This window comes from Zea mays, chromosome 6, assembly GCF_902167145.1.
Source record: "Zea mays cultivar B73 chromosome 6, Zm-B73-REFERENCE-NAM-5.0, whole genome shotgun sequence".
Lineage (NCBI taxonomy): Eukaryota > Viridiplantae > Streptophyta > Magnoliopsida > Poales > Poaceae > Zea > Zea mays.
The window spans coordinates 172,272,754-172,297,369 of record NC_050101.1 but is presented as its reverse complement, the minus strand read 5'-3'; the positions used below and the strand labels follow the sequence as shown (position 1 = coordinate 172,297,369).

General features: G+C 46.9%; 1 protein-coding gene across 2 annotated transcripts; it reads left to right on the top strand.

Annotated features, from left to right (window-relative positions):
- Window positions 1-918: 918 nt before the first annotated feature.
- LOC732843 (HOX1B protein) lies at window positions 919-22,966 on the top strand. 2 transcript variants are annotated; one of them, XM_020539217.3, is made up of 10 exons: window positions 919-1,081; window positions 18,037-18,334; window positions 18,422-18,623; window positions 19,306-19,471; window positions 19,579-19,702; window positions 19,780-19,892; window positions 19,970-20,557; window positions 21,298-21,567; window positions 21,879-21,968; window positions 22,054-22,966. In XM_020539217.3, the coding sequence occupies exons 2-10, from the start codon at window positions 18,163-18,165 to the stop codon at window positions 22,318-22,320; spliced, it is 1,992 nt and encodes a 663-aa protein (XP_020394806.1). In that variant the 5' UTR covers window positions 919-1,081; window positions 18,037-18,162; the 3' UTR covers window positions 22,321-22,966. The 2 variants fall into 2 exon arrangements, with proteins under 2 accessions (XP_020394806.1, NP_001105918.2); NM_001112448.2 differs by having other exon boundaries at window positions 955-1,081; window positions 18,037-18,623; window positions 22,054-22,962.
- The last annotated feature ends 1,650 nt before the right edge of the window (window positions 22,967-24,616 follow it).

The window sequence follows — 24,616 nt, the reverse complement described above, 5'->3', positions numbered from 1 at the left end:
CTAAAAATTTAGTCATACAATAACCCTCTCATGATTATACTTACTACTTGGTCCATCTCTTTCTCTCATAGGTGTCTTGAAGTCCGTGAGCAACTCAATTTTAACTGATTACTAGTAAGAAACCCACTTCCCATTTATCTATAGCTCTCTTTCTTCCATATCAAAACAAATTTGACGTGTCATCTATTGTAACCCATCTACATCACCTTATTATACTTACTTTCATTAATAAAAACATGACATCTATCCTACCGACAGAATCTACTAATCACTGAGCGCTGATTAGCTAGATCTAAACATGTGTGCCGATAAATTGTTTTTGAGAAACATCTCGGATTGGAACTAGACATCCGATTTTTTAGAACAAATTTGATATTTTAAAATAGATATGCTTGCAATTTATGGTAATCCTTTTTTATATTATCTAACATATTATTACACATAAGAATAAAATCTTGTATAGATTTTTATGTATTATTTGCTCCCTACAACTAAAAAAGGTGAAAAAACATTTGAATCCGTATCCGATCCGTATTCGAATTTTTATAGCTATCATTTGATAATATATATGATAAATTTGACGTTTAGTTTTTATGAATCTTTACAAGGTCAAGGTTAAAAACAAGGCTATAAATTTACATAGTAAATTATATATCTTATTTATCCGTAATAAAAAAAATAATTAGAATCTGAAATTCGAATAAACACTCGTTTCTATCCCTAGAAACATCTATGCGCAATGCGCTTATAAATGGGAGGAAGACGCCACTCATTTGGCATTTTCGGCCCAACTCGGTCGGGACTGGGCGGGCGCTCGTCGCTCTGCCCGACCTTAGCCTAACAAAAATTGTCGGTCCATCGTGACACATCCGGCCCACACAGGCGCCGATCCCGTGCGTGCTGTCCCCTGTCCTTTTCAGTTCCTGAGCCGTGCATAGACCATTTTTATTCTGCCCGCCGCTTCGCTCACGCGGCCACGCCTCCCGCTCTTCCTCCCCGCCACACTCGCCCCACGCAGGAGAGGAGGAGAGCCGCCGGGCCTGGAAGCTTCTCCGCGGCGCTGCGTCGCCAGCTCGCAGCGGTGAGTACCCTGTGCCCCTCTCGTTCTTTTGGCTGCAGTCAAACGCCGTGCTCGGAGCTTTGAGTTCGCTAGCTGCGTCTCACGATTTAGTTTTGCCGGGGGAGCTTTTTCGCGGCCTCTTCTGCGGAGGGACCTCGTGGTCTTGCTGTGGCACGGTATGGTCCCTGTCGGGGTTTGAGCTCTGCTTCTGTGCCATTTCGTGGGATAAGGGGATTCCAGAGGGTGTGATGTGGTTCAGTGATGTGACGCTCGGATGTCACATTGAAGAAGGGTATGGTTTCTAGGGTTCCGATGGTCCGTTTGTTTTGGGGAGCCGGACATATGTGGCTTGGCTGGCTGCAAAACACGAAAGTCGTTCTCAGCCCACGGCCGGTTGCAATTTGCAACCCCCTTTCTACTTAGCAATTTTGCAGGGGAGGGGAGGAGAGACAAACGAGCTTCCAGCTTTAATTTTGTGGATCTAGGGGTCCTCGTGGATATATAGCTTCGCACGCGTGGAAGTAGATGACCACCGGAAGGAAATCTTTGGAATTTGTAGCAACCACTGTAGACGTAGTTGACCACAGGAAGGAAATCCTGGAATTTACAGCAGCCTAACAATGCAGGTAAATTTGGGACCAGATGTTCGGTGTGAAAGCAGTTCATGTTTAGAACAAATGACCTACCCAACCTCTTTGGGGTCCGAGGCCCTCGACCTTGCATAATATGAATTGTCGGTCCCCAACCTCTTTGGGGTCCCCAAGGCCCTCGACCTTGCATAATATGAATTGTCGGTCCCCAACCTCTTTAGGGTCCGAGGCCTCCCGTGGGAACAAGGGACTTACTACGACTAAGTGTAATCCTATCCACGAAATAGAAGGATGTGCCTGGTCCTATTGAGGGCATTACGACCCCAAAGTAGGGACCCCATGTCTAGGGTCTAGGGCCTACTGGCAAGTCCAAAGCACTGGCTTATAAAATGTCTTAGGTACAACACATTAAATGTGTGATGTGCGACACAAAATGCTTGACTGGTGCACTTTTATCACGACTTAGGCTACATGATACTCGAGACCACTATTCCATACGTGCATCAACCTTGTAGCCACGTGTGCGCATGCCAATGTACCATGAAGTATTATCATGTACATAGGGCTACATTGGCTACCAACTTTGTTGTATCCAACGACATGAGCCATGACACCCATAAATACGACATAACATACATGCCCCTGCGGTAGGTATATCAACTGACTGGAGGACATCTCCGACACTGTGCCACGACCAATGTCATAGCTTTGCTTACGACACCATGAATATGATAAGGTCGGGATTGTTGGGTCTGAGCTGATGGGATCCATGGTTCGTGTAATGTAACCTCTCTTCTCTCTTCTCTCTTTTCCTACAAAAGGGGGAGCAGAGTAACATTCAGGGGATGGATTGCTGATACACACTCCCATTAGCCCAACTCAAAATATTAGTTCAAACTTAGAATCTCTAGCTCATAGAGAATTCACTCTACATAGAGGACACACACACGTGGATTAGGACCAATAGGTTGGAAATCCCACAAGAACCAAGATGTAAGGGAGACATAGGAGGTCATGATGCTCAGTTGGGTTATGAGTTTGTAATCTTTTTCACCTTTGTGCTTATCAATTGATGAGTAACAAGAGGATTTAGGGTATTATGCACTTTATGAATTGAATCTCTTAAAATTGGCTCATGTGTTGGCTCCCAATCATGCTCCAAATCTCTTTTTTTCGGTACTTTACGTATCCGGCGTTATTCCACAACGCCAAAAGTACTTGGTTCTGGTATTCGCTTTTAAAATAGATGCATTCTGGAAATGCTATGCCAAAGTCACCCTCTACCAATAGGAATGGGGAGGGGTGGAGGTTTGCACTTAGCTTTTGCATGGCATGCTAGGGAGTGGGAGCTTAGGACGTGCATGGTTCATGACACGTCGAAGCAGGAGAATTTTTTTTTTTTCGAAAACGCAGGAGAGCTGCGTATCAATATATTAAGAAGAAAGGGTGAGGCAAGGAAACCTCGTACAACTCCACACGAACCCACAAACACTAGGCTATAGGGAGAAGGAGAGAATTAACATCAACAACAACAAAAGACATCTACTCCCGTGACCATGGAGACTCAAATTAAAGAATACCCACTGAAATTACTGGAGCATAAGGATGTTAGATAAATCCCTGGCTCCAGCCCTATACCAGAGATGAGCCTCCTCCTTGACCCAATTGATGACCATGCTTTGACTAGGCTGCACACCATTAAAAACACAGCTATTGCGGTGATTCCAGATGGCCCAAGCACCAATAATGATCAAAGAATTCAAGCCCTTGTGCAGCCCTGTGTTTACTAGACCAGCAGAAAATGCAGCAACCCCTTCCCACCAATCTTCAAAGGAGGAGCACGCAGGGTTAGGAGCAAGATGCTGCAACCCAACAGATTTCATCATCTGAAACCAGACAGCCCGAGAGAAAACACAGGAAACCAACAAGTGGTTTATCGTTTCTTCCTCTTGATCACAAAGTATACAAAATTGAGGGTGAGGCAATCCTCTTTTTGCTAGTCGATCTGCTGTCCAGCAGCGATCGTGGGCCACGAGCCACATGAAGAACTTGCATTTACTTGGAGCCCATGATTTCCAAATCCTTTCCCAGGGTTTAAAAGTTGTTGCTCCAAGAAAGAAACCGGTATATGCCGATTTGGCCGAATATAAACCTGAGCTTGAAAGCCTCCAGCTATGCTTATCCTCCTGATCTGGTGTTAAGACCCAGTCTGTAGTGAGGTCCCAAACCTTGAGGAAGTCAGACAAAACATTTACAGTGATAGCTCCTCTAATATCATGGACCCAGCTCCTTGAGATGAGGGCATCGTGGACATTCCTCATTTTAGCCCTAGAAGAGACCATCTGGACCAAATGAGGGGCCAGCTGACATAGACTTTGGCCATCGATCCAATTATCTGTCCAAAACAAAGTGTTTCTGCCGTTGCCCACCACCGAGGAGATTGCTACCGAGAAGAAGGCCTTAACTGAAGGATGAGCATTTATTTTAAAGGATGCCCAAGGTCTGCCAGTATCGGTTTTTTCCAGCCAGAGCCAGCGTAATCTAAGAGCCCAATTCATCAAACGCAGATTTAAGATACCCAATCCTCCAAATTTTTTTGGCCTTGTAACCTTGTTCCAAGCTACCAAGCAATGTCCTCCCAAAGCTTCTTTCCTCCCTCTCCACAGGAAATTCCTTCTGATCTTGTCAATTGCTTTGAAAACCCAAGAAGGAAGGTCCATGACCATCATTAAGTAGATATTCATTGAAGACAGGACAGTCTGGACAATAATCAGTCTTCCAGCTCTAGTCAACAGATCAGCTTTCCAGCAGGGAAGACGATGTGCAATTTTATCAATGAATGGCTGAAAGTGTTGTCTGCCGAGCTTCTTTAAGGATAGAGGCACCCCCAAATATTTGCAGGGGAAGTTGGCAACAACGCATGGCAGCAGATTATGAATGGTATCCAGATTTTCAGCAGTACAGTGGATGGGGAAAACGCTGCTCTTTGCCATATTCACTTTGAGCCCAGCTGCCTCCCCAAAAATCCTGATAATGTCCATGGTGATTACTAAATCAAGAGCCACCGGGTGGAGGAAAATCACCACATCATCAGCATAAATAGAAATACGGTTATGAACTGAACTTTCTATCAGAGGCACCATCAAACCATCATTAGCAGCCTCCTTAATTAAATAGCCTAGCACATCCATAACCAGTATGAACAACATGGGGGAGAGAGGGTCCCCTTGATGAACTGCAAGTAGGGACGAATTCAGATATTTATTTGAATGTTATTTTTTATCTTATTTCTTCGAGTGCGAATAAATAAGATGTAAAATATGCTATGCAAATGTCACACCCGGATTTAAGGGACAAACCCGGGCGTGAATTAAATGTGTGCTAGGATCAAGTCTCGCAAATATGATGACTCATGGTACAGAAACGAATGTCACATCTTTACTCTATAATATGAGTTCTGTACAAAATAGCTAAATAATTACATCATATGAAGGCAACGACCCAGTAACCATAGTTGACTGGGATACGTGGCCTAGACCTCTCATGAACTCATCACGACATCCTTCATGCTCTTCATCTTGTGGTACCTGTCCTTGACCTGGGGGAATACGAGTATAGCAAGGGTGAACTCACATACGTTCATCGCTCAACAAGTTGTGTGCAATAATGTGCATGAGCTCACGGTGGGGGCTCATGTGAAGTGTAAGGCTTACCAAAGGAGATAATTAAAGTTGAGTGTTGCTTTTAAAGTTGGTCAAAGTTTTATTAGCAGTTACTAAGTATAAGTAGATATCAAACCAATTAAATAAGAGATCACAATTAATAATAACACCTACAATGCAATGCATATGACAGATTAAACTTAGTTCCATAAATTAATCATGCGAGAGTCCTGAGTCGCTCTTGACCGTAAGCATGACTGATATAACAGTTTTACACTCTGCAGAGGTTGCACATCTTTACCCACAAGATGTGTTTCCCGATTAGCCAGGGTTAGCTAGACCCTTAGACACTTCCAAGGTGAATGGCTAGAGATCCACCACGAGACCTTTCCAATGTTCCACTAGTTCGAGAAAACCCGCTACGGATTCAGGAAGAAGGAAGCTTAGGAATCCCTCGTTCGAAAATCTTTACAGACAGTCCGACCCGAGGACCTCCCTATACTTTGCAGTGATGGCTCCCCGTTTGATGGAATAAGTCTTGAGCATCTAGAGGACAGCCTGCTTTTGACTGTCCTCTGTAGTCCTTTAGCATCTAGAGGACAGCTTGACTGTCCTCTGTAGTCTCTTTAGCATCTAGAGGACAGCAGTCGCTTTTTGACTGTCCTCTGTAGTCGCTTTAGCATCTAGAGGACAACAGTCGCTTTTGACTGTCCTCTGTAGTCTCTTTAGCATCTAGAGGACAATCCTGTTGTGTAGTGTGTGTGAGAAGGTGTGGTAGTGCAGCCCCTAGGGCTATAAATATGTGTCCCCAACCCCTCTAAGGGCATGACATTGTGTAGTGTTTGAGGAAATAAACAGAAAATTGACCCCAACTCATAGTGTCATCCTCTTGATGAGAGTTAGAGTCCCTCTACTTACAATTGGTATCAGAGCCAAACTATCCTGCAGCCTAAACATCTCGTGCTCATCTCCTTCCCGCGTCTCTCCCCACACTCAGTCGGCAGCAAGAGCTCCAACTGTTCCTTCCTCCCCTGCTCAGACGAGCAGCCTTTCGTCTGAGACAGCCTCTTCCACACGCAGCAACCCCTCACTAGCCCACCATGTCCCTACGCTCGGCCACTTCGAGTGCGCGGCGCCAGCAGGAGGCCGAGGTCGTCGCGGCACAAGAACGCGAGCGAGCAGCAGCAGCGGCTGCAGCGACAGTGGCGAGGGCAGCACGGTTGGCGGCGGCGGAACTGGCAGCGGCGAGAGCGGAAGTAGAAGCAGCGGAGGCGGCGGATGCTGCACGTGCGGCGGCAACAGAGCTCGAGGTTCTGCGCGGCAGTAGAGCTGGCAGCTCTGCTTCTGTCGACGACAACACCGACGAAGAGCTCAGGCTGGCGAGGGAAGCAGCGCGAGAGCAGGCGGCACAGTGGGCAGCCGCGCATCCCCATGGGGGCGCGCGTGGCGGCAGCCCGGATAGGCGCCGACGCGCCGCCGACGCTCCAGGCGGGGGCGCACGCGGCGGCAGCCCAGACGGGCGTAGACGCGCCGGCGGTGCTCCCGGCGGCGGCGACCGAGTCGACGGAGATCGCGGCCTCTACAGGCGGCGCGGTTCTCCGGTTCTCCCTCCCCGGACCGGTACCATGGTCGCCGCATGGCCCAGGCCATTGTCAGGGACATCGGTCCCGGCGGTGGGTGGCCTACCCTCACCAAGACCAACTACGTCGAGTGGGCCGCGGTGATGAGGGTACGGCTCCAGGTTCGCCACATGTGGGAAGCAGTTCGTAATGACGACGTCGACTACCACGAGGATCGGCGGGCGCTGGATGCCCTCATTGCTGCAGTCCCGCCCGAGATGCAGTTTTCGCTTTCCCAGAAGCGGACTGCCAAGGAGGCCTGGGACGCCATCGCTGCGACCCGCATCGGCAGCGATCGTGCCCGCAAGACCACACTGCAGGCACTTCGCAAGGAGTGAGAGAACTTGGCCTTCAAGCCAGGTGAGGATGTTGATGACTTTGCTCTCCGCCTCAACACTCTGTTGCAGAAGATGGTGCAGTTCGGCGACGACACCTACGATGAGGAGAGAGCTGTTGAGAAGCTCTTCCGTTGCATCCTCGAGAAGTACAGGCAGATTGCTCGCTCGATCGAGTCTCTGCTAGACCTCTCCACGATGACGATCAAAGAGGCGATTGGTCGCCTCAAGGTGGTCGACGGCGACGAACCACAGGCTCTCTCTGGGCCTATCACTATCGGCGGGAAGCTACATCTCACTCGGGAGCAGTGGGAGGCCTGCCAGGATGACAAGAAGAAGGGGGAGTCCTCCTCGACACGAGGCCGCAAACGCGGCAAGCCGCGCAAGGCGCGTGGAGGCGCCCAGGCCGGGGCGCGAGGACATGCTGAGGGTGGTGCACGTGGAGGTGCCCAAGGCGGCGCTGTCGGCAACAAGAAGCCGGCACGAGACGACGACTGCCACAACTGCGGCAAGCTTGGCCACTGGGCCAGGGATTGTCGGCAGCCACGACGTGGCCAGGCCAACGTCGCACAGGCGGAGGCGGAGGAGGAGGCCCTGCTCCTGGCACATGCAAGCATCGAGCCATCTCCAGCGGCACCGGCCGCAGCGGCACTCCTCCACCTTGATGAGTCGAAAGCACGCGCTTTCCTCGGCGACGGCTCCAACAAGGACATGATCGAAGGATGGTGCCTCGACACCGGCGCCACTCATCACATGACCGGCCGACGGGAGTTCTTCACCGAGCTTGACTCTAGCGTCCGAGGCTCCGTCAAGTTTGGGGACGCCTCCGGCGTAGAGATCAAGGGCGCCGGCTCAGTCGTCTTCACCGCCGCGTCTGGTGAGCACAGGCTGCTCACCGGAGTCTACTACATCCCCGCGTTGAGGAACTCTATCATCAGCTTGGGACAGCTGGATGAGAACGGTTCGCGCGTGGTGGTCGAGCACGGAGTCATGAGGATCTGGGATCCCTCTCGTCGCCTTCTTGCCAAGGTACGCAGGAGTCCAAATCGGCTATACATCCTCAATGTGAAGGTGGCACAACCTTGCTGCCTTGCTGCTCGTCGAGACGACGGGGCATGGCAGTGGCACGAGCGCTTCGGGCACCTTAACTTCGAGGCCCTGAAGCGGCTCAGTGCCAAGGAGATGGTACGAGGCCTGCCGTGCCTTGACCATGTGGAGCAATTCTGCGATGTCTGCGTGTTGACAAAGCAGAGACAGCTCCCCTTTCCCCAGCAGTCGAGCTTCCGAGCCAAGGAGAGGCTCGAGCTCGTGCATGAGGACTTGTGTGGCCCTGTGACACCAGCCACACCAGGAGGACGACGCTACTTCTTGCAGCTCGTCGACGATCTCTCCCGCTACATGTGGGTGACGATCCTTGGCAGCAAGGCAGAGGCTGCGAACGCCATCAGGCGTGTGCAGGTCGCTGCGGAGGCGGAGTGCGGCCGCAAGCTGCGCGTGCTGCGCACCGACAACGGCGGCGAATTCACGGCGGCTGAGTTCGCGTCGTACTGCGTGGATGAGGGCGTTCAGCGCCACTACTCCGCGCCGTACAACCCGCAGCAGAACGGCGTCGTCGAGCGTCGCAACCAGACGATTGTGGGGATGGCTTGGGCTCTCCTCAAGCAGAGAGGAATGCCAGCTGTCTTCTGGGGAGAGGCGGTGGTGACAGCGGTTTACATCCTCAACCGCTCGCCCACCAAGGCTCTCAACGGGATGACACCGTACGAGGCTTGGCATGGGCGCAAGCCGACAGTCTCTCACCTACGGGTCTTCGGCTGCCTCGCATTCACTAAGGAGCTTGGCCACATCAGCAAGCTCGACGATAGGAGCACCCCGGGGGTGTTCATTGGCTACGCGGAGGGCTCGAAGGCCTACCGCATCCTTGACCCAAGAACACAGCGTGTGCGCACGCGCGACGTAGTGTTCGATGAAGGGCGAGGATGGGCGTGGGACAAGGCGGTGGACGACGGCACGACTCCGACGTACGACTTCACCATCGAGTACGTCCACTTTGAGGGAGCTGGGGGAGTAGGCAACTCTTCTCCGAGCAGGTCTACCCCAGCCCCCAAGTCTCCACCGACTCCAGCGCCAAACTCTCCAGCTCCTGCTACAACGAGCTCTTCACCACCACGCACTCCAGCCACGACTCCGGCTACAGCGAGCTCTTTGCCACCACACACTCCAGCACCGACGGTACCCTCTCCGGGAACGTCCTCTCCGACACCAGCTCGTGTCGAGCACGACCCAGTGGAGCTCGTGACCCCTCTGTCCCGCGACGAGGAGCGCGTCGACGCGTGCTACGACGGCGAGCCGTTGCGGTATCGAAGGGTGGAGGGCCTTCTCATCGACCCGTCGGTACCGGGCCCTGCGTCTCGCATTCTGGCAGGAGAGTTGCATCTTGCATGCGACGATGGTGAGCCTCGGTCTTTCGCGGAGGCCGAGAAACATGCGGCTTGGCGTGCCGCGATGCAGTCGGAGATGGACGCGGTTGAAACGAACCGCACTTGGGAGCTCGCTGATCTCCCTCATGGTCATCGCGCGATCACCCTTAAGTGGGTGTTCAAACTGAAGAGGGATGAAGCCGGCGCCATCGTCAAGCATAAGGCTCGCTTGGTGGCACGCGGTTTCTTGCAGCAGGAGGGGATCGACTTCGACGATGCCTTCGCCCCTGTAGCACGGATGGAATCCGTGCGACTCCTCCTCGCGCTGGCAGCCCTGAAGGGCTGGCATGTTCATCACATGGATGTCAAGTCGGCGTTTCTTAACGGCGACTTAAAGGAGGAGGTCTATGTACACCAGCCGTCAGGTTTTGCGATCCCTGGCAAGGAGGGCAAGGTGTTGCGCCTGCGCAAGGCTCTCTACGGCTTGCGACAGGCACCAAGGGCGTGGAATGCCAAGCTGGATTCCACGCTCAAGAGGATGGGCTTCATGCCAAGCTCGCACGAGGCGGCCATCTATCGGCGGGGCAATGGAGAAAATGTCCTGCTGGTGGGTGTCTACGTCGACGACTTGGTGATCACCGGCGCCAAGGATGCAGAGGTGGCAGCGTTCAAGGAAGAGATGAAGGCCACCTTCCAAATGAGTGACCTGGGGCATCTCTCCTTCTACCTGGGGATTGAGGTGCACCAGGGAGACTCCGGGATCACACTTCGCCAGACCGCCTATGCCAGGCGCATTGTTGAGCTGGCTGGGCTCACCGACTGCAACCCAGCTCTCACTCCGATGGAGGAGAGGCTGAAGCTGAGTCGCGACAGCACGACGGAGGAGGTGGATGCTACTCAGTACCGGCGTCTTGTGGGGAGCCTTCGCTACCTCGTCCACACACGGCCTGACTTGGCATACTCCGTCGGCTACGTTAGTCGGTTTCTGCAGCGACCGACGACGGAGCACGAGCAGGCTGTGAAGAGGATCATCCGCTATGTTGCGGGGACTCTCGACCACGGTCTCTACTACCCGAGGTGCCCTGGGGAGGCACACCTTATCGGGTACAGCGATAGCGACCACGCCGGCGACATCGACACCAGCAAGAGCACAAGCGGGATCCTCTTCTTTCTCGGCAAGTGCCCCATCAGCTGGCAGTCGGTCAAGCAGCAGGTGGTGGCCATGTCCAGCTGCGAGGCCGAGTACATAGCGGCGTCCACTGCTTCGACTCAGGCTCTCTGGCTGGCTCGACTGCTCGGTGATCTCCTCGGGAGAGACACTGGAGCGGTGGAACTCAGGGTGGACAGCCAGTCCGCTCTGGCATTGGCCAAGAACCCCGTGTTCCATGAACGGAGCAAGCACATCCGGCTGAGATACCACTTCATCCGAGACTGCTTGGCAGAAGGGAGCATCAAGGCGCGCTACATCAACACCAAGGATCAGCTTGCAGACCTACTCACCAAGCCCCTTGGGAAGATCAAGTTTGTTGAGCTTTGCTCCAGGTCCGGGATGGCCCAACTTTCTCACAAGACGACGCCCAAGACTTGGGGGAGAATGATGGAATAAGTCTTGAGCATCTAGAGGACAACCTGCTTTTGACTGTCCTCTGTAGTCCTTTAGCATCTAGAGGACAGCTTGACTGTCCTCTGTAGTCTCTTTAGCATCTAGAGGACAACAGTCGCTTTTTGACTGTCCTCTGTAGTCGCTTTAGCATCTAGAGGACAACAGTCGCTTTTGACTGTCCTCTGTAGTCTCTTTAGCATCTAGAGGACAATCCTGTTGTGTAGTGTGTGTGAGAAGGTGTGGTAGTGCAGCCCCTAGGGCTATAAATATGTGTCCCCAACCTCTCTAAGGGCATGGCATTGTGTAGTGTTTGAGGAAATAAACAGAAAATTGCCCCAACTCATAGTGTCATCCTCTTGATGAGAGTTAGAGTCCCTCTACTTACACCGTTTGCCCCTTTCAGGTAAGGTAATCTCTCTCTAGCTTTCCTAATTATGTGGCCAAGGGCGTCCCATTCTACCCTTGTGGTAGCACTGTTATCTCAAGTTAAGCTCCCTGTTCCAATTAACACAATAGTCTTTTCACGATCAATAATTAAATCAACAATAATAGTGGAACATGATCATAGTTCAGTATATCATTAATCCCAAAACCAGGTAGAGCAATAGCAAGTCTACCCAATAGTTCACTTGTTTGCATGGTGTGGGTTAAATAAAACTAGGAAACCTATTGGATCCCATCAGGTTAACCTAAGCATGTCACAATGATTAATAGGAACATTATTAGATAAAGAAGAGTGATCAATGGCACAACTTGCGTGAGACTTGAGATTCCAGCTACCTCACCAAGTTGGTCTTTAGTTTTATTGTGACCTTGCTGCTACTTGTAGCAATACATACAAACCACAAGGAGTACATAAAAATAACATTACACCAAACATGGGAACAAACTGCGTAGGAATATTCTACGCGCTGCTACAAGGACGTAGGTTTGAGAATCACTAAAATCGGAGTTATGGTTAAGGAGATACGACTTTTGGAAGATTCACGTGTTTAGGCCAATTATCTTGATAAACATGGGTTCAACAAACTAGGTACTTATTTTTGACAACATTCTACTTGATAAAATAATGTTACTAAAGTGTAGACAATATTAATATGAGACTAACGCAATTGGAACGAATCGATTCGGAGCTAAAATGGGTTGAATATGAATTTTACAAGCTCTTAGATTTATTTTTATATACATTAGTCAATTTTTGGATTAAATTTATAATTATACCAGATTATTGGACTGCGGCCACCATTTCTTTGAAATCCAGGGTTCTTTATGCAAGAAAAAGGACTCTGTCGTGATGGTTCTATAGTAACTGCGGATGGCGGGTTAATTCTACAATAAGGCGAGGTCTCTTTCGCAAAAGCGATAGGCCGAAGGGGTATGTTTGCACTGGGGCTGATGGATCTTGGATCCACGGTCAGGATTAAATCGCGACTTAAGTGAATCGGTACGCCACCCGCTAGCATTGATTCCGAGATCAATGACTCAAAATTAAAATCCCCACGATCTATTGAGACCGCACGATCCAAGATCTAAGGTTAAAACTTATCTGAGGCGAGAGGTTATACCCCGATGCAATCACATGCGTTCATTACCGGATCGACGATACCTGTTCGGCTGTCATCACCGACCGACCTGCCATGGAGGAGTGAGCACCAACGGCGGAGCCATTACCGGCGTGGCTCCGCCCGGCGCCCAGTCTATCATCCATGCCACAGATTTGACGCTACTTGCAACAAGGGCAGGGGGAATACTGTTGTCAAGGTCTTACGAGCGATGGGTGAGGGGTCGCGATGTCCACGACGTAGGATGCCCCGATGCCGCCGTAGGATCCCCGACCAGAAATTCTCCTTCCTAGGGTGAGCGAATACGACTGTTGATGGGGACGTGGGTTATGGATCTTCCGTCAGGAGGGGTAACTTTCGATTTGGTGGAGATGTCACACAGACGATCCGACTTCCAATCAACACGACTAGAACCCCGCAATCGCAACACCACTTCTCCTCTGGTTATCAACCGTGCACTGCGCGATTGACCTCGCCACGAGGGCTAATTCCTGCCTGAGAATTGAAGACACAAGCAAGAACAAGAAAGAACACAATCTGGAATATTGTGGATGAATGATTAAGCTCACAAGTTGGGGTCTTACAAACCGATCGAGCGGCGAACTGTTCTTGACAGAATGACTTAAGCAAAACCCGAGCCCTAATGTGGTGGCGGCTACTGATTATATGAGGGTTAGGAGCGTGACTCCCTCCCTGGACGCGCCCTAATGGGCTCAACAAAGATACACGGCCCAAAGGCCAAGTTACGGTGTCGCAGCACCGAGACAGATTATGGACCTCCACTTTGATCCGAACGTCCTTGCTGGCCTTCCACGCCTCCAAGTCCTTCACCATGTCCTTGCTGGTCCTTTCCTTCATTCCTAAGTATAATTAATTCATTAGGTAGCACACTATTCTCAAATGCACAAGAATAAGTACATAGGAACGAGCTCACCTGCAAATTCTATTGTCTTGCGCGTGAGCGAGTAATCGGACCTTGAACATCAACTAGGGGAGTGTTGTTTGAATCCATGGGAGTGATGTCCTCATCAGCTGTCCCTCGCGCCGGCTTGGTTGGCTGCGGTGTACGTGGATTTGGTGGCGGTGAACCTCCCTTCTCTCTCCCTTTTGGATGAAAACGAAGCACACGCCACGACCGGTTCTCCTCACCGATGTGCTGCGAATCCCATCCTGGCGAAGCGGGTGCCTTTTTATACGCCCGTGGAGTTTGTGAAGGAGGCGACCACATCAATCCCCCAGGACTTTCGCTCCCTGAGGGAGGTTTGTTGCGTTTGCAAAAGGTGGAAGATGCGCTTGGACACCTGGGCCCACTCAGCAGAAAAAACGGAATGCGCGCGCGGTGTGGTGTTGACTCTGACATCGAGTCCCTGTGCTACGGGCCCGCATGTCAGTGCCTGCTGAGGAGGGGAGAGCTGCCCCCACATGCTGGTGCCAGGGATTGTTATGGGCCGGTGGCTGAGGTTTCGGCCCAGGTTTGATTCCTTTCTTTCCCTTTTTCTATTCTTTTTTTGTACTTCTTTTCTAATGTCATTTTCCAAAATTCAAATTGACTTTAAATTTTGGTTTTGGCTTCAAATATAAAATGTTCAGTAAAATTCCATAATAAGGCAAGCCTCATTGTTACATTTCTATTTTTTTCCACTTTTACTTATAGTTTACTTATCGAAAAGTAACTTACTTAATCAAAGGACTCGTATGTGCCTGTGTTGTGTGTGTGTTTTGTGTGAGTTGTGTGTTGTGTTCTGATTGTCCCAGGCCTCAGGCCTTTTTCCCTCTACTTTAATATAATGATATCCTGCGTATTCGAGAAAAAAAAGTGTCATTCACAATTTCAAGTCCAACTACGGTTCACCCTTAAGTTTCAAATTTGGATGCAACATCACAAATAAGATTCAGCATGGTGCATAGTTTATTTTTATTTATTTAGTGTTTTATTTTTATCTATTACAAATGCTTTCCAATATTCATGTTCACAAACCCCTTTTTTTACTATCCTATCTTAAATATGTTAGTGAATGTACTCAAATATTTATTATACTTTCAAAGTTTAATTTTTAACTTTTGAAATGCCAATATTTTAGTATTAATATTTATTTTAGTTTTAGGAAAATATCCCTTCAACAGAAAATAAACTATTTTTTTTTCTCGAACACGCAGGAGATCTGCGTATCATTCCATTAATAGATAGATAGAAGAAGGTACAACACACGCACACACACACGCCGCAAACAACATACCAACAGACGCACCACACCCCTCACAAGACACAACATACCAACCAACGCAACACCACTACCACACTTAACCACTCTGGACCTGATACAAGACTATCCCCCCGGATCAAGCATGAACGCAAGAGTTGAAAGCAGGTTCAACCCTTTCGCCCCGGCACTACACCACATCCTGAGCTCATCGCCAGCGAGGGTGAGAGAATTCTCAAGGCTCGGCGACCGCCCATTGAACACACAGTCGTTGCGATGACGCCAAAGGCTCCAAGCGCCAAGGATAACTATAGAATTGAAACCTGATTGGAGATCACGGGGAAGCTTCTCCACAGCCCTGCTCCACCAGTCATCTAGGCTGCAAAAAGCGTTGTCCGGTGAAAGATTAGGCAATCCAGACCTGCTCAACAAGAAGTACCAGAACTGTCTTGCAAAGACGCAAGAGATGAGAAGATGTTGTATTGTTTCCTCTTCTTGGTCACAAAGAGGACACGCACTGGGATGTGGAAGTCCTCTTTTAGCAAGACGGTCCGCGGTCCAACATCTATTGTGCAAGACAAGCCAAAGAAAGAATCTGCACTTTGGAGGTGCCCAAGTCTCCCAAACACGTTCAAATGCACCAAAAGAAGTGGAACCTAGAAATAACATATCATATGCCGACTTTGCAGAGTATTGACCTGTCGGGGAAAATTTCCAGATATGCTTGTCTGGCACACCATCACTAAGGGAGAAATCTGCAATGACTTCACTAAGAGTTAAAAAATCAGAAAGGACAGCCCAAGTGATGGTGCCTCTCAGGTCCCGAATCCAAGCCATCTCCACGATACCTTCTGCCACCGTTCTCTTATTGGCAATCCTGGCTGGGACGAGGGCGAAAATATGAGGGGTAAGGTCCTCAACATTCAGCCCCATCAACCATCTGTCCCTCCAAAACAAGGTGTTACGACCATCACCAACTTCAGTAGTCAAAGCTGTAGAGAGAATAGATTTCAGAGTGCTGGAACTCTGGAGAGGTAAGTCAGCCCAAGACTTCGAGGGATCTGTTTTTTCCAACCACAACCATCTAACTCGAAGGGCCCAATTCAGCCTTTGCAAATCTGAGATGCCAAGCCCACCAAGCTCCTTTGGGCGTGCCACTTTGCCCCAAGCAACTAAGCAGTGGCCACCGAGCACATCCTTTCGACCTTTCCAAATAAAGCCACGTCTAATCTTGTCAATAGCTTTGATAGCCCACTTAGGTAGATCCAAAGCCATGGCGTGATATATAACTGTTGCCGTGAGCACATGCTGCACCTGGATAGCTCTGCCAGCACGAGACATCAAGTCGGCCCTCCAATTAGGTAAGAGGTCCGCAAGCCTATCGATAAGTGGCTGCAGCTGCTCCTTGGTTAACTTCCTGAGAGAAAGAGGTAGCCCGAGATATTTAAGAGGGAACATTTCAACTTTGCAAGGAAAAGTCTGAGTTACTATTTCCATGTCAACCGGAGAGCAGTGAATGGGGGCCATACTGCTTTTCTGAACATTGGTTTTTAGCCCCGAGGCGTCCCCAAACAGCTCCAATATCCTGGTTACCAAGTATAGATCACTAGCAGCCGGTCTCAAGAATATCACCACATCATCAGCATAGAGCGATATTCGGTGCTGAATGGAGCGTGTTGAGAGGGGTTGGAGCATGCCCTCATCAGCAGCTTTAACAATTAGGCCATTGAGAACATCCATAACGATGATGAACATCCATACAGAAAATAAACTATTATTGACAGACAATTCCACTCAAGTCTTTTTGGAAATCTTATGTATCCCAAAATAGAATTTTGGGTATTACAGCAAATCCATATTCTTGTTTTTAACATTGAGCTTGTTAAGCTTTATAAAAAGTAAACCTCAAATTCGTCTTATATCTTCTCAAATGATGGATATAAAATTCGGATACGGGTACCGATTCAAATGTTTTTTCACCTTTTTCGTTGTAGGGAGCAAATGATGCACAAAAAAATATACAAAATTTTATTCTTATTTTAAATAATGTGCTTAACAATATAACTAAAGATTAGCACACTAATCCACGCATATATATATTTGAAAAAATAAATTTATCGTATAATTCGGATGTTCAGGATCCATCCCTAACTGCAAGCTGCCTGTTTCCTGTCCAAGGTCATCAAGGCTTCAGACATCTTTTTCTGTGTTGTCGTCAAGCGAGATGTGGATGCTTATGAAAATTCTATTGAACTCCTATTTTAATCCTAAGAAGTTATTGATTCCGTTGAGAAACAGCCAGCTATCTTTTTGTTTGTCATTTAAGTTTGAGAAGTGTTATTTTTTATTTGCACTTACAGGATTTCAGGAAAGAGGCGTAGCTACATGCACTTAACACATTTAATGTTTGATATATATACGTGATTCCATTGCTCCTTGGCCACCATCTAAAAAAAAGAATAAGTATATAGTATGCTTTTGATATATAGTAAAAAGTCACGACCTTCTGCTAGCTGAATGCTTTAAACATCCAGTAAAATGTTTTTGATATACAGTACAACATTGAGGTGACTATCGAAATGGTAGTGCCTGCCTAGAAAAAAGCAAAGCAAAAAGGAAAATGGGGAAAAAGTGATGCAAGTATGCAACCGCATTCTGTTTTGATGGGAAGAAATGACATTTCAGCTGAAGACTGAAAATGAATGTGTGAAGGAAAAGTTGTTAATGGGAAAGGACATAAGTTGCCTTAAGAACAGCCGAGCGTGTTCTCTGAGGGCTCTTTTGGCATCTAATCACTTAAGAGTGATGGAAGTTCTTGCTCATTTTTTAACTAAAAAGATCATCATCTAGTCTAATAGTTTTGCATAATGGGGATTGGGGAACAAATAAAACCTGGTATAAATCAGGGGTGTGTAAGACTAATAGATACTTGACTGTTGAGCCCATGTAACCGATATTGATTCATCTTTATTTCTTTGCTGTAGATTTCAAGGTGCTGGTGAATCTGGCTTGGCCACATAGATCTTTTTTATTGTTGTCCTCAGAAGACAGGTTTGCTGAGACTGCTTTCTGTCTACTGTAAATTGATGAAATTTTGGTGATCATATACTATGGAAAAAAAGACAGTTCACGTTCCGGCTGAGGGTAATGGTGAGATTGAAAATGGTACGAGCTCTAGTCAGAATCCTGAGACCCTTGAGCATCCAGTTTTGCTGTCTGCATCTCAAACTGTGCCAAATAACTTGGGGATAAGGAAAAACTATAAAAGGGCAGCAAACAGAGGTAAAAAGGGTTCCCAAGGACTAACAGGTCAGGCATATACTTTGAGGTCATCTGATATTGATGTCAGGGTGCTTCGCTCTACATCAGGTTCAAAGACAACATCTACTGAGCATGTGCAGCCTCCAGGACAACCAGCTGCCAAGAGAAGAAAAAGGAGCAGAGCCTCAAACAAAAATTCGACAGATGAGTTCTCACAAATTCGTAAACGGGTTAGATACATTTTGAACCGAATGAATTATGAGCAAAGCCTAATTGAAGCTTATGCTAGTGAAGGCTGGAAAAATCAAAGGTTTGTCACTTGAGTTGCCAGCATCTTCGGAATTTAAATTATGTTCTCTTATATTATTAGTAACTAATGTAGCGTTGGTGTTTAGAAGTCTGGTTCTTCATTACCTGTGTGTTGCCAGGGTTACTGAATAGTGCTTAAAGGCCATGCTAGTCAAAATCCTTAAGTTTCTTCGTTAACCAACTACAATAGAGTTGTGTGCTAAAAACCTGACTAATAAGGTTTGTCTACCTTGATATTTTAGCTTAAATATGCTTGTCAAGTGGATGCCATCCTTTAGCTCCCCATCATTCTGCAGTCCCCCTCCATGTATTCCTATACCTTAATGATGTGACTTTTGTATCACAATTCACACATGTTTTCCGGTCTTGAAACTATTGTTTCACCCTTTCTGATACCATCCTGCTTTCACTTGTTATGTTCTCTCTATATGCAGTTAGTATCTCTGCATCTTCTCACTGTCAGCCATGACACGTGCTTGGTTCGGTTAAACTTATATATATGGCCTATTAGGCTCAGTTGCTGATCAGATGAATATGTGTTGTAAAAAAAGTCTCCCTTCAACTTTGCATTAATAGACAGCATCTTGGGATTTTGCTACTGCTGTGATATTTCTTTAGCTGTTGAGTTCGTCACAAATTCTGTTGCAATATAAAATAACTGACACCCGTGTACAAATATGCAGTTTGGATAAGATAAGACCTGAGAAGGAGCTTGAACGAGCCAAATCAGAAATCTTACGATGCAAATTGAGAATACGGGAAGTCTTCCAAAATATTGATTCTCTTCTATCCAAGGGGAAAATTGACGAATCTTTATTTGATTCTGAAGGAGAAATATCTTGTGAAGATGTAAGTCAGCATGTAATTTTAATTCCAACAATGTATCTGTATTATCTAGTAATTGCGTTCTGTTATGCTCAGCCTTTTAATCAGTGAAAAAACTTCATATATCACAGATCTTTTGTGCTACTTGTGGTTCGAAAAATGCTACATTGGGTAATGATATCATTCTCTGTGATGGAGCTTGTGACAGAGGGTTCCACCAGAACTGTCTAAATCCTCCTCTGCGTACTGAAGATAGTAATATTCATTTTCCTCTTCTATAGTATCAGTAATTCTTGTTTTGGCATTCATTCATTAGCACCATTCGTTTGTAGTTCCCATGGGAGATGAAGGATGGCTCTGCCCAGCATGTGATTGCAAGTTAGACTGTATAGATCTAATAAATGAACTCCAGGGCAGTGACATCTCCATTGAGGACCCTTGGGAGGTAAAAAATTCTTTTTATAAGAACAGTAACAATTTATGAATCGAATTACATTTTCACCCGTACATTTATTTTTGCAGAAAGTTTTTCCAGAGGCAGCTGCTATGGCCAATAGCTCTAAGCAAGATGAAGCATTTGATCTTCCATCTGATGATTCGGATGACAATGATTTTGACCCCAATATGCCTGAAGAGCATGTGGCTAGTAAGGAAGAAGGATCTTCTGAAGAGGAAGAGGATGATGACGGAGGATCAGACTCTGACGACTCTGACTTCTTAACCTGTTCTGATGATTTGGAACCTTTGATAGATAAAAAGAATGTTGATGACCTGGGATTACCTTCTGAAGATTCAGAGGATGATGACTATGATCCAGCAGGTCCTGATTCGGATAAAGATGTCGAAAAGAAGTCAAATTCTGATGAGTCTGATTTCATGTCTGACTCGGATGATTTTTGTAAGGAGATTAAAAAATCTGGTGGACATGATGAAGTTTCATCGCCTCCATTACCCGATGTCAAGGTGGGTGATATGGAAAAGAACACTGCTCAGTCTAACACAACAAGTTCTGCTGACGACCCTATGGAGACTGAAATAGACCAGAGTGTGGTTTTACCAGTATCAAGGAGGCGTCAAGCTGAACGGTTGGACTACAAAAGGCTGTATGATGTATGCCCTCAACCTACATCTGTGATTCTGTGCATGTTTAAAATCCTTCTTTTTTGGTGTTTTAGTCTTGAATAATGCCTATTGTGTGTCTGTTTTTCATACAATCGATTGCTTTAGACCATGTTTGAATGCACTAGAGCTAACAGTTAGCTACTAAAATTAGCTGAAGACATCCAAATAGTTAAGCTAATAGTTCAGCTACTTTGAGTAAATTAGCTAATAGTTTACTTAGTTATTTGTTAGCTAGCTAATTTCACTAGCAATTTTTTAGCCAACTAACTATTAGCTCTAGTGCATTCAAACACCCCCTTAGTTTCATGTAGGAATTGGGCAAAATTCAAAAGTACAATTATGAGCTTAACCATGGAATGTGATCTTAGACATATGTGCATAATCTAGAAGTCAATAAACCAGCATAATCTAGGTAAATTCAAAATATGTTGAAAAGGCATATGGGCATAATCTAGGTTATGTCCTGTGTCTTGAATTTAGGTATTTCCAGTAGTGCTCTTAGCTTATACCTATGTGCTGCTGCATTCAATCTTGATACTGATTTGTGCAACTAAACTCAGTAGCCTTTTTTAGCAACTCAAATGTATGTACTATACTATGTTAATATTACATGAGGTTATGAATTTTTTGCCTGAGGCTGTATGCTCTTTGATGCATGCTTGCATGTGAGAAGTTTCTTTTCTGACCATGAAGTCATGACATAATCTTATTCTTGCTGGACTCAAAAGGAGGCATATGGTGAAGCATCATCTGATTCTAGTGATGAAGAAGAATGGTCTGGGAAGAACACACCAATAAAAAGCAATGAAGAGGGTGAAGTTGGTTCTCCTGCAGGAAAAGGCTCTAGAGTTGCGCACCATAATGAACTGACTACACAAAACACTAAAGAAAGCTTGCATTCTCTTCATGGTTCAGTAGATGAGAAACATGGAGATCTTACTTCTAATGGCAGCAATATCAAAGATAGGAAAGGACATTTTGGTCCAGTGATTAGTCAGGTATCAGTTATGATTCACTACAATTCATTGCAGAATTAACAATTTTAGGGCATGTTTGGCTACAAGGGCTAATCACTAGCTAGCTAAAAATTGGCCAAAATTAGCTCTAGTGTATCCAAACAGGAGGGCTAATAGATGGGCTAATTTTTTTTAGCTAAGTCTTCAACTAGTTGTTAGCCAACTAGCTACCGCAATCATTGTTAATTTGAGCTGATCTTTAGCTCAGCTTGTAATTAGCTATGTGAATCCGAACAGGCCCTTAGACTGCTTTAATTGATCGAATAAGTTGACGTCCATTGTTTTGCTTGCAGAAGCTACATGAACATTTTAAGACACAACCATACCCTAGTCGTTCTCTTAAAGAAAGCTTGGCAGAAGAACTAGGGCTAACATTTCATCAGGTCGGTTCTTATCATTTTCTAACTGCATGGTTTCCATTATTATATTGCCATTGGATTTGACCCTCGCTGTGCATTATTCTGACAGGTCAACAGATGGTTTGAAAATAGGCGTCATTTTGCAAGGTTAGCTTCTTCCAGGAAAGGCATCAGTCCAGATAAGCATAGCCCCCAAAATACTAATAGCCCAGTGACACCTAGTATGCAACCTAAAGAACCAGAGGGGACTGTGATGGAAGAATCTAATGTATGCATAAACAGGGATGCTACCATCTCTAAAAAAGCGGTTTCTTCAAAAGTCGGATCAAGAAAGAACCTTAGCAAGAGTTCCCCTAAAAGCCGGGTCAGAAGTTGATTCTGCCGCGGATCAGAATCTGTGGCCTGACCTTACAGAGAAGGCAGGGCAGGCAAAAAGCAATACAGCAGGAGTTGAAGAAGAAAATGGGACGATGAAGTTTGTAGACAAAGACATGAGCCAGAATTTGGACTGCTCCTGAAATTTGCAGGTCTATGGGCCTTGAAACTTGGCTTGTATGACTCTACACTGGTAGCCAAAAAACATAGATATACCATTGCAAGTCAGCTAGCTCTCATTAGATCATGCCAATCAACTAACAAGCACGTCATTCAGTTTTTTTCTTCTTTTTTTTTCCTGTGGGGGCTATTGATTCCCGTTCTTTGCCAACTGAGGGCTTCCTCTGATTTCTGGGTCGCTCTATAGGTATTAGCTATCCTACAGATTTGTTTGCAGCAATTACTGTCATTGCAGGAAGAGCTCAATTACAAAACCCTAAGGTTCAGTAACGACAGCACGATGCTGCTATGACAGGATGCAGAAGATGCATTGTTTTCATCGATGTTGATTTTCTTGTAAGATGGAATGTTGTACCAAACCTGAACAGATCACTTTGTTGTGATTCAGTGTGCGGCTATGGCCTATGGATTTGTACTTGTTGGACTCACAGAGCATCGCGCTTTACATGCAAACGGATTTTCGGTAACGTCAGTGCCCTTGACATTGTGTATATGTTCTTGGGTAGTGCAGTATGTTACCCTTTCTCTGTCGTCCTTTACACTTGGCCCTTACTAGCGTCGATTTTCACTTGCACTGTAAGCTATGTTAGCTGCGACGTCGTCTCTCATGCATGACGTCTTCGATGAACTTTAGTCCATAGACATAAAGTTTGGTAGAGAGACTAAAGTTTAGTCTTTACTCTGTTTGGTATTTAGAACGCATTAATACATCATAAGAAGATTGATATACCCTTTAACATTCTTCCTTCATTTGTGAGACTGAATTAAACGAAGGGCAAATATAAAATTAATATGGTTTAGTTTATTTTAGTTACCCTTGAAGGACTAGGGATTAAAGCGGTTTAGGAGATGTTTGGTTTCTAAAGACTAATTTTTAGTTTCTCTATTTTATTCTATTTAAGCCTCTAAATTATCAAAATGCGGAAACTAAAACTCTATTTTAGTTTCTATATTTAGCAAAAAAAATAGTCTCTAGAAATCAAACACCATCTTAGTTTATATTTTAGTCGCCCCGTTTAGATATTTAGGGACTAAATTAGACCAAAATAATCAAACGGGACCTTACACAAGTGCGCGGCACAAACCTTGCTTCGTAGGATTGGAAGTTGTGAATATCATTCTGTTGATGGAGGATGTTAAGGCCTCACTAATATATAAATAGTTTTCTCTATGGAACACCTTGGAGAAGCATCTTGCACATTCTGGGCATAAAGATCTCCAAGGGAGGGTATAAATAGTCTTGCCACAACTTCTAGTATAGAAACTAGATCTGTTCAGAGAAATGGAGTTGGGGCACCGCCACAGCAGAAAGGATACAAGGCTGGTTATACTAAAAGTAGAGCGCGTAATGTCTCTTTGACCTTACGACGAGCACAGCAGCAGGCCGGAGCGAGTGGCCTGCACGGTCGGTGGGCCCGAAGGCTCCACAGCGCGCACGGGGGAGACTGACTGGAGAGTGGAGACGGAGAGCGACCGACCCGCGTCGGCACCGCACTCAGCAAAAGCAGCCGGGCAGCGGCGACAGGAACGCGGTCCCCGGACTCTGCGCTCGTCCGTTTGACCCGGGGACGGCAATGATGAGCCCCGGGAAAGCGAGGCCGGCCTTACGGTGGCAACCGCACGCTGGAGCTGGAAGGAGCGACCACACAAGGATTCGGTCGGCGATGCCCCCGTGGCCGCACGACGAGGACGAGGACGAGACGGACGGCTCGGCTGCCGTGCGTTCCATGTAACGAAGTTACTAGGTCTACAAAACAAAACAAAAAAAAGTTGACCCGCCCGGTCCGATGCCGAGTGGCGTAAGCAATCAAACATGGACCCGAACCCAAGGGTCGCCACGAAACGTCTGTTGGCTTCGTCGGGGGCCGTACGTGGCCAGCAGCATCATTTCCGTCCCCCCGCTTTCTTCCCTTCTTTTGAATTGGTGGCGTTCTGCCTTTTCCCGTGCCGTGGACCGGAGATCACTGTCCAGCTCGCTCTAGATCCAGTGGCCAGAAGATCCGGCTGAGTCGGCGCCCATTTTGGCTGTGGCAGCAGCTGCAGCAACACGGGCAGTCTTTCCATCGTGCGCCAGGGATTCCAAGCATCGCCGTCCCGCTAGCAGTAGTGTTGGTATC